This window comes from Balaenoptera borealis (genome assembly GCF_965194805.1).
Source record: "Balaenoptera borealis genome assembly, chromosome: 10".
NCBI classification, from domain to species: domain Eukaryota; kingdom Metazoa; phylum Chordata; class Mammalia; order Artiodactyla; family Balaenopteridae; genus Balaenoptera; species Balaenoptera borealis.
In genome coordinates, this window is record NC_138874.1 from 12301602 (window position 1) to 12312688 (window position 11087).

The following is an 11087-nucleotide window of genomic DNA, read 5'->3' on the forward strand; positions in this document are numbered from 1 at the left end:
TGAAACTCTCTGTAACTGAGCAGCTTCCCTTAATGAGACAGAAAGCAAAACCCTCCAAGGTTTTCTAGGAGATAAAAGCTGAAGGAGAAATCTCTGGGTAGAAAAGGGGTTGTCTTTTTTCTCAGTCTTTCACTATGTAGACCCTGGGGGTTTACTGCTCCTCCTTTAGGATTTCAGCTCAGTTAATGAGTCACAACCAAATCCATTTCCAATTGCTCTCACAGCTCAACTATAAGATCCTTCAAAAAGAACTATATTAAAACCAAGAAGAAAACAGAAAATAAACGAATAAAACAAAGTATCCTAAATAGTCAAGCTTGCAAGTATAGGTTTCTAAACCTGTAATAAGTGACTCATATACTGACTCATGGACCTGTTCCATTCCACATGCTTTCTTTCACCTTATGACCTTCAGCTGTTATCTTGTACCATTACTTGGGAGCTTATCTAATCTCCCATCCTGGCCTGCTCCTGGACAAACACATTCTTTATTAAAACGCAAACCTTTCCAAGGATTCCTGCTGCCAGGGGTTCTCCCACTCAGTTACAATGTCAAATGGAACGTTTGTTTTAACCATTTGGAAGGAAGAGTTGATTTCCTGACTGAGGTTTTATTGAAAATATATCCCCCTAGGGCAGGCACACAGATACCATGGTACATTCTCTGTACTATTAAATACACCAACACTCCCAGGCACATTCACTGTCATATATGCTAGATCAATGGTATTTGATTCAATCCCCAACCTAATCCTGTAATGAAGAAATAACCTCAGAAAATCATATAACACATGATCAAAGACGCAAACACCATCCATCTGCCTCCAAAGACCAGGGTTGTATCGCTTTAATTTGCCACTAGGGTTAGTGGTCTCTCCAATAAAATTGAGAAAGGCCCTGTTAACATGTTTTGCTGTCCAAGGCGAAAATATTCGTTTTCCTCTGTGGCCCCAGCACCTTTTCTAGTAGATAACCTTTAGCCCAGGCCCAGCCTCTCCATCATGCCCAGGGTTCAGTTTCTACCGCCCGTGTCCCATGACCCACTCCTTCCCAAGGCCTGCTGACTGAATTTGACGTTTATCTCGGGCTCTGTTAAAAAACACCATCTTCTCATCTCTCCAGCAGCACCTCACTGGGCGATGTTGAAGAGTAGATTTTTAGACCATTTTTGGCCAACCTAATCCCATCTGCTTTGTATCTTCCAGATCTCTGGGGCTACTATGGGTTCATTCTTATTTTTACATCTCTTCTCTCATTTCAGTGGGATTTTGAAAGGAAAGGACCATAACCTTCCCTTAATACACAATTTTAAAGCAAAAAAAAATTCTTATCTGAATTTTCTATTTTTTTCTAGAATTTATATATATTATTTGTATAACAGAGATATAAGTAATATTTGGAAAATAGGAGATATTTCTACTACTATGGCTTGGCACTCCAACCTAATAATGTTCATCCTGAAGTCTAGTATTTCCTGGCATGACAGTTAGATCTCTGGAGAAAAACATTAAAAATGCCTTGGTCCTTAACCAAGTAAACTATCCTGGTATTGTTTTAGGTTAAAAATGAGAAGAGGAGAATCGAGCAAGTCTTGGCTCACAAACCGTCATTCTGTACAACTCTCTAGATACTTTAATCCAAATTAAAACACAAATAGACTGAAGGATGGCTATGTATCTAGGCCCAAGGACAGTTTATGAGTAGGCAAATATAAACACTATTTATCTAATAGACAAATATAAATATGTTTATCTTATTTAGATGTTGCTTTGTTATGAAATTTCCTTGCCTTGCCAACAATACAATGTGATAATTAAAAACTTTTTAAAATTTATAGTCTTGACCTATATGTTTGCAACAAATAAAAGTCTGGTTTCTAAGTTTCCATAATAAATGCACTGCTTGTACAGGCAAAAAAATTAAACTGAGATGTGAACCGGTGGCTCTCACCAGAAAGCCACAAGGGCTTGAGGGTTCAGTACCATTGTTCTTTGTATCTAAAGATGTCCTCAATAGCATGCACATAACTGGAGAAAAAAACAACATATTGGATGTATGCATCTGCACAGGCCTCTTCAAATCTGCTTATAGTAACAGTTCAAAGGACTTGTCATCACTGACAGCTGCCTCCTAAGCTGCACGGTAGGCCCTACCCTTATTGCTGTGGCTCACCCCCAATTCAGCTCTGCCCACAGCAGTTTAGATACCTAAGATGCTCAGAAAGGCTGGATTGCAGGAGCTTAGTTTTACCAACAACTAAATGACAGTCTCCTTTATTTATGACCCTGAAATACTATTTCATGTTTCAATGATTTTAAGGCATTAAGGAGATAAATAAGGCTTCAGAAGTAGTATCTATTACAGTATTCTTAAAGAACTAAGTTTACAGGTTTTAGAATTAAAACATGAAGTACAATTTGAAGATAGGTCGCAAAGAGGAAGTACTAAATACACGGGAACAGGTATTTTCACTAGAATTAAGCTAGAAAAACCACCAACACAATTCTAGAAATAAGTATTCATGGAATAACTCAAAGAGAAGCTTATTCAACTACTCAATTTGTAATTTAAAGTACATTAGTTCTTTAGTCTTTGTTGTACCTTAAACACACTGAATTCATTTCCCTCACCTATTCTCATCATAGACAACGACTTACTCTCAATCAAATAAAACAGTTTTTAAAGAATTATTTCTCTCATGATTCTGATATTGCTTACATTTTGTCTCCTCCATAATAATGAAAACTTGCTGACAATTTACAGACCAAATTGGTGTCATTTGACTATCTAGCTACAGCACCCACCAGTAAATTATTTTAATTTTGTGAGATGATACACTATATGCTTTATATTTACCGAAAAATTAAGACCATAAGCCATTAGCCATTAAACATATTTCATATTTCAAAACTTCCACTGGTATAATTTCTGTACCTCTAAGAAATTATTTCAGTGATTTAAAATATTCAAAATGTCATGACTACTTACTGGCGCTCATTTATAAATTAAAATACTCTACTGTTTCTATGATTATGCTTGACATTTGAAGCTCCCTACAATCTGGGACTTTTCTTACTCAACAAGTTTTCTTTCGACCACTCTGTAGTATGACTCTACCGTTATAATCAAGATTAATATTTTCACAGTCCCATGAATACATCAGGCTCATTCTCATCATCATTCTTTATTCATATTGTTCCTCAAAATATAGCATCTTCATCTCTCACCATCTATCGAAATTCTATCTACTTTTATGATCATTCAAAAGATAACACCTACATAATTATTTAATTACTTATAAAGGAAGGAAAATTAGGGCCTCACCTCATACATCCAAAAATATTCGCTATATTAAAAAATTAAGGGTAAAAATTGAAATATAACAATATTTACATAGAAGAACACATACGTAAATATCTGAACACAAAATAAGGTCTAAGTATAAAATCAATGGAATAAATTATAAAGAAATGATCCCTAGACTTCATAAAAACAAACTGTCCTATATTAATAATAACTTGAACAAGCTGAAATGACAGTAAACTGAATTTCTATATAAGAAACTGCATAGGAAGACACTTTTTTAGTTCCCTTCTCCAAATACTTCAGAGAACACCTAAGGGTATTCCAGCAAAACAAAAATACTACAGTCAAATAACCATGTCTCCAATGAGGATATTTTTAGGGTTTCTGCTTGTTTTTACTGCTCAATTCTAATCCCTCCCGTTAGGTATTTTCAATGCATGGCCATCATTTATTTGTCCAACAAATGCTTTTATTGAATCCCAGCCACATGCCAGAGACTGTGCCAGATACTAAGACCACACTGGTGCACAAAACAGATACAGTCCCTTCCACCACAGAACTTAAACCTATCATAAGATAAACATTAACCAAGTAATCACACACACAAATTGTGGTTTAAAAAAAAGCATATAGAGCACTATGACAGCATATAAAAAGGACTTCACCTATTGGAGATATGGAACGTGTATGTGTCCAGGAAGATTTCCCTGAAGAATTCCTGTCTATATACAACAGTAAGCTCTTATAACTGCTGGCGTTATATCCTAAATTCTCTTGTATCTTTCTGCATCTCATACAGTAAGTCTTCTATATTCGGTAAACAATTTATTGCCATTAAAATTTGAAGCTATCTTTATTAACTAGCCTTTTCAATGGTGTGCATGAAGTCAGCTTTAGGATACTTTAATAGAGACAGTTTAGGAAGATACTTTTATTCTTAGAAGATTAAACAACTGAAATCTTACCTGGGTTATAAGGTGATCCCATGATCAATCTTGTCAGATTTAATGGTAGAATCCTATTTAAACACCAAAGGAATGACAAACACTTACATTCTGAAAAATTATATACATAAATTTATGTACTAAAAATAATGTACAGCTATTAAAAATTGTTTCACTTACACACAGGTTATAAAACAAACTAAATGTTATGTAAAAGCACATATTTTCACACTGTATATCCTGGAAGTTTATTTATTACTAATTGGCAAATATCTTTGCATTGCTTGGAAATGTTTAGTGAACCAAGGTCATCATCGTCTTCTTCGAAGTGATCTAATGTACTGCTATCCAGGAAATTAAGTTCTAGTTCTGACAAATTAGAAGGCAGATAAGAACTCACTTGAGATGTCCAAGGTGACTGGCTTTTTTCTGAGGACTTGCAACCTGTTCTTGTTTTACGTTTAGTAGGGATGTCTTGATGCCTCTTTAGAACTTTAGAATTATGCATACTATTTTGGTCTCTCTGGTTTTCTTTTTCCTCAGTCCAGTGTGATGAAGAGAAATCACTGCTAGAGATAGTAGACACTTCCTCCAAACTTTTATCTTGAGCCTTTGAAATATGAAATCTTTTATATGAGAGTACTGGGGATCCAGCTGAAAAAGGTGGGCTAAGAAGAGAACTCTTTTCACTGCTATTTTTCCTTATGGACAACCTTGTTTCACTGGACTCACTTGTCTGTTGACTGTGTTTTGGATTTTCTGTCCCCGGACTGCTATCACGAGCTTGTAAAATTCTGCTGGTGTCTTCAGAACAGCAAGGACTGGTGAAGTCATCTGAATACTTTAGTTCTGAGATGCTTTCAGAGCAACTACTTGTACTTGGATTATTTTCATTCATATCAGCAGTAAGAATGTCATTAGAAGTGATTTTGACCTGTTTATCATCTATTTCTTTATCTTCTACAATTCTGTCACCTACTGCGACCCATTGGAAATCACCTGGACTTTGGACTTTCACTTCCACTCTTCCACCCAAAATATTTGTATGAATAAACCTTTCTGAGACAATGGAATGTGCAGGACTCACAATTTCTTCCAGTAAATCATCAACTGTCTTTTCAGTTGCACATTTCAGTTTAGTTTCTTTAGTTGTGCTGGGGTCATCAAAAACTACACTAATTTGCTTTGAGGTATTGCTATTTTCAGCAAAAGATGCACCTGAGTCTAAAAACTTATCTTTACGCAGTTGATGTGGCTTCTGAGGTTGTTCTGCAAAACTTAGTATCTTAACCTTGGATGATGGAATTCTGAGTTTTGCACCTAACATTTGTGCTTGCATTTTTCTATACTGTTCTCTCTTTTCGTGTACTATCAACATATCAGGATTTGTTTGCTTTAAACGTAGCTTAAGTGTGTTTGTTAAGCCATAAAGTAGCTTCCCCCTTGGAACTCTTTTGGGGGGGACACCACCTTTCTTTTCAAAATATTTACCTTTCTTATGATTTTCAGTTTGGTTCTTTTTATACTGAAGACTCACTGACTTTTCATTTTCCCCCAGAGAAAGCTTATCCTTAGATTCAGATTTACATGTGGATTTGGCAGAAGATTCTGGTGACTTCTCGTCCTCAGTTCTATATAGCCAGGCTAAATGAGGATGTATATGAGTAGGGCTTGCCATGGGTTGGTTGTATAACAAGGACAACTCAACCAACAAAGCACTTAACAAAGGCAGCTGCCTTACAGTATTGATCCTATTTTGTTCAGTTTGAGGATGGTAAGTAGTTTGGTTACTTGCTCCTACATCCTGAATATGTGCAGGATGTGTAAGCACTGGAGGCCTCTCACGTGTTGCAAAATTTGTATGTTCTGGAAGATTAGTATGTGTTGGGGGATTTACAAGTTTTTCTTCCGGAAAAGTACCATCCAATTCCTCACGTGCGTTCATTTGAGGCTCAATAGTGATTTCACCCTGTTTAGGAGGTGTCTTTTCTTGGGTCACATGAGTGTAATACAGAGGAGGAGGGCAAATTATGTTGGTTTCAATGTCTAACTCTGTGACTTCCTGATTTTGGGGGCTGACACTCCTCTCACTGCTACCCTTTGAACAAATAACGCAGTTGGTTTTGCCATTCTCCACAGAAGCCGTGTAATCAGAGTTGGCCTTGCTGTGGAAGACTCCCTCCTTCAAATCCTTCCCTGCCGTTGAGATTTTTACATCCACCAGAGGCTTATCAGCATCTCTTGGGCTTGGCTCTGAGTCCGGCTGCCGCAGCTGCTGGTTTTCCTGCAAGGTTTGGGGACTGACCTCCACTCCACCTCCTGTGGAAGCGACTGGCCTCTCCAGATGGCCCAGCAAGCTGCTTCCCAGGTCAGTCAGGCGGTAGCGCAGGGCAATGTGCCCAATCCGCTCCCCCGCTTGGTTTTGCAGAGGGAAACTTCCCCGATGACCCTGGGAGCAGCCGGAGGCGGCGGGCCCCAGGACCTTGTGGGCCGCGGCGGCCAGAGAGATGCTGCAGGCCCCCAGGAGCTGCGGGGCAGGGGTCGGGCGCCCGGGGGGCAGCTGCAGCAGCAAGGTGTAAAGCGGAGTCCGAAGGAGCAGGCGGTGCAGGGTGGCGGGATGCAGGCGGAAGAGACAGGACTTGCCGCGACCGAAGCTGACCAGGCCGGGCCGAAGTTCCGGGGCGGGGGCGGCGGGGCCGCCGGGAGGGTAAACCAGCAGCGTGGGGAAGTCCAGCAGGCGGAAGGCCACGGCGGGGCACAGGCCACGCGAGGACCGCGCCGGCGACGCCTCCTCCTCCTCCTCCTGCTCCTCCGCCGCGACCACGGGCGGCGGCGGCAGCCCGGCTTCAAGGCGCACCCAGTCTACGAGCAGCTCCAGCGAGAAAAGCCGCTCGGACAGCGCCGCCGCCATCGCTGTTGCCCCGGGGACGCTGTGAGCCGGAGGCTGGAGGTCCATGGTTCTCGCGAGAAACAGGGAGAACCTGGCGCTTGTCTTGTTCTCTCGCGAGACTTGCTAGGGCGCCTCCCCCCCCCACCCCCCCCCCCCCCCGCCGGGCACGTCTGAGCTGTGGCAGCCGTGGGAATTTTCGCTGCTCACTGTTATGTCTTTGCTTTCCAGATTGGTGTTAACACAGTGCTTATGATAATAGTGAGGCTACGAATGGAAAAAGAAAAAAAAAACAGGCTTATTCTTTGGTTTGGGTCACGTTTTATCACTGCAGGTTCCCTGCAAGTTTGGAGTCAGTTCAGATCTATCAGAGGAATATTAAAAGTAAATCAGGGCTCCCTTTCCAATCTCCAGGCTAAAGAAAGCCAGATAACTGCCCGCAGCCGGCCTTCTCTGCTGCTGGTCTACTCAAAAGATGAGGACATGGCTCTGGAGCGGCTTGGGAGCTCTGTCTGAGTGTGGTGGCGCTGGGACACGCACAGTGAGTGTGGCCACATTTCCAACCGAGCCATCACCTTGTAGGAGAGTGATGTCAATGACTCCCATTCAACAAAACTAATGTATTTACATAAACACGGGGGTGGAGGAGATCTTACAGCCCTATCCCAGATTTTCAAGGAGACATACTTCTACCCTCAATAAGCTAGCTAGGTTGAAACCAAGGTTGATAAGTGGCCTTGAATGCCATAGCAAGGAATTTGGACTTTATTCTGTATAAGTTGTTTTGAGTGACTAAATGTTATTACATCTATGTTCGGAAATGTAGCAGTACAGATACAAAGGAGGATTCTGCCAATAAGAAATTGAATTCAGAGCAGTCTTTTTGGGAGGCTGTTGCAGGGGTCTAAGGAGAGAGAACTGTGGCCTGAACGTGTTTAGGGTCAGTGGAGTTGAAAAAGAAGTGACAGATATAAGAGGTATTTGTGATAGCAGAGTTTAGAGCTTGGTGACCCTGAGAAGTTATGGGTGAAAATTTTCTGCTTCTGTGGGAGAAAAAATTGAGGAGGCACAGATTGGATTTTTCAAAGTTGCTTTGGGTTTTGGGGATATGTAGAGTTTGAGATGCCCCGGGGGACATTATGTGACTATGTTCTACTTTAGGCAGCTTTATAATTTATAGTTAAATTATATTACATTGAACGCAAAAACAACACTGTGAAGCTCAAAAACAAATACACAACTGGAAGGGCTTGGTGCTTTAGAGTGAGCTCATGAGGGAGCTTTCATTGCAGTATGTAAGCAGAAGATACTGCTCCTGGCCTTCAGAATCTTACTATCTACTTGCAGAGGAAACTTATCAAGTGACATGCTTAATGGATGGATGACATAGAGCAATAAATTACAGCATGTTTACAAGTAAAGAGCAATGAGGTATTGAGTCCATGTGTGCCAGACAAACACAGTAGGTAAAATTCCTCATTGAAGACATCCTGCAGTAAGTGTTTTGAATAAGGTTAATAATGTGGAATATTAGCACTTCGTATGCGGACAGGGAAACCAATGTACCTCCTCTATAAGGACATTACTTCTATAATATATAAGGTTTCTACAGGGCTAATAATTTCTCTGCCCAGACACTCTACATCACTGGTATTACAGTACATGAATAAGATTTTATAACTGTAAATAATGTAAATAATGTTAAATGTAGTGAGTAAATGTTTAACTATGACAATTAAAAATTTTCTATGTTCATAGGCCAAACATGGAAAAATAGCACAGAGCAGTGGATGAGAGCCTCAATTTTGTAGGCAAACTACCTGGCTCAAATCCTGGCTCTGTGACCACATACTAGTTTCTTAACAGTTTGTGAATTGTTTCCTCATCCAAAAAATGAGGTAGCTATAGTGTCAACTTCATAAATATAAGTATTAAGTGAATTGATAGTCACAAAATTCTTAGAAAAGTGCCTGGCACATAGTAAATACTTGTTAAAATAAATGTTATTTTATTTATTATTTGCCGTATAGCAGACACTTTTTTAACTGAAGTGTAGTTGATTCACAATGTTGTGTTAGTTTCAGGTGTACAGCACAGTGATTGAGTTGTACATATATATACATATTCTCTTTCAGATTCTTTTCCATTATAGGTTATTACAAGATATTGAACATAGTTCCCTGTGCTATACAGTAAGTCCTTGTTGTTTATCTATTTTATAGATAGTAGTCTGTATCTGTTAATCCCAAATTCCAAATTTATCCTCCTTACCCTGTATCCCTTTGGTAACCATAAGTTTGTTTTCTATGGCTGTTACTTCTGTTTTGTAAATGATTTGTATCATTTTTTTAGATTCTGTATATAAGTGATGTCATATGATATTTGTCTTTCTCTGTCTTCACTTAAAATGATAATCTTTAAGTCCATCCATGTTGCTGCAAACAGCATTATTTCATTCTTTTTCATGGCTGAGTAATATCCAATTGTGTGTGTGTGTCTGTGTGTGTGTATATATATATATATATATATATAAAATTCTTTACACCAGTGCTTCCTTTTCCCCATCTAAAAGAACAGAACCTACCAAAAGCTTACAGCTAACAGCAGACTTAATGGTAAGAAAATAGAAGCTTTCTCACTAAGATCAGGAACCAGGCAAGGATATCCCCTTTCACCACTTCTTTTCAACATCGAACTGGAAGTCCTAGCAATAACACAATTAGAAAAGAGAAGGAAGTAAAAGGTATACAGATTGAGAAAGAAAGAATAAAATTGTTTTTGCAGATGACATGATTGTCTTATGTAGAAAATCTGGAAGAATTGACAAACTCTTAGTATTAATCAACAACTATAGCAAGGTTGCAGGATATCAGATTAATATACAAAAGTCAATAGCTTTTCTATGTAGCAGCAATTAACAAGTGGAATTTGAAATTAAAAACATAATATCTTTACATTAGCCCCCAAAATGAAATACTTAGGTATAAATCTAACAAAATATGTACAAGATCTGTATGAGGAAAACTAGAAAACTCGTAACCAAGGAAATCCGAGAAAAACTAAATAAATGGAGAGATAGTCCATGTTTGTGGATAGGAAGATTCAATATTGTCAAGACGTCACTTCTTCCCAACTTGATCTATAGATTTAATGCAATGACAATCAAAAGCCTGGCAAGTTATTTTGCAGATATCAACTAACTGATTCTAAAATTCATATGGAGAGGTAAAAGACCCAGAATAGACAGCACAATATTGAAGGACAAAGTTGGAGGACTGACACTGCAGGACTTCAAGACTTACAATACAGCTACAGTAATCAAGACAGTATGGTATTTGTGAAAGAATAGGCAAACAGATCAGTGGAACAAGATAAAGAGCCCAGAAATGGATCCACATACCTACTGTTAACTGATCTTTGACAAAGGCATGCACATTACATCCACATGCAAAAAAAGAAAAGGAAAAAAATTAAGACAAAGGCTTTACACCCGTGACAAAAATTAATTCCAAATGGATTACAGACCTAAATGCAAAGCACAGAACTATAGAACTCCTAGAAGATAATAAGAAAAAATCTAGATGATCCTGGGTTTTAGTGATGACTTTTTAGATACAACACCAAAGGCAAGATCTGTGAAAGAAAGAATTGATAAGCTGGATTTTATTAAAATTAAAAAGTTCTGTTTTGTGAAAGATACTGTCAAGAGAGTGAAAAGACAAGCCACAGACTGGGAGAAAATATTTGCAAAAGTCATATTTATACAAAAACTGTTATCCAAAATATACAAAGAACTCTTAAAAGGCAACAGTAAGAAAACAAACAACCCAACTATAAGAAATGGGCCAAAAACCTGAACAGACACCTCACCAAAGAAGGGATACAGATGGCAAATAAGCATATAAAAAGATGCTCCAGGTCATATGTCATCAGGGAAATGCAAATTAAAA

At 38.8% G+C, this 11087-nt stretch overlaps 1 protein-coding gene across 3 annotated transcripts in view; it reads right to left on the reverse strand.

Annotated features, from left to right (window-relative positions):
* MAP10 (microtubule associated protein 10) overlaps nucleotides 1-7247 on the reverse strand; it is a 137813-nt gene extending 130566 nt beyond the window's left edge. For 2 of the 3 annotated variants that reach the window (XR_014249068.1, XR_014249069.1), the window contains exons 1-2: nucleotides 4651-7247; nucleotides 4272-4324 (exon numbers count right to left, since the gene is read on the reverse strand). Coding sequence is in view for 1 of the 3 variants with exons in the window: in XM_082407608.1 (XP_082263734.1) it covers nucleotides 4477-7206 (2730 nt within the window). In the remaining 2 variants the exon portion in view is untranslated. The other variant, XM_082407608.1, reaches the window with a different exon arrangement.
* Between the last annotated feature and the right edge of the window lie 3840 nt (nucleotides 7248-11087).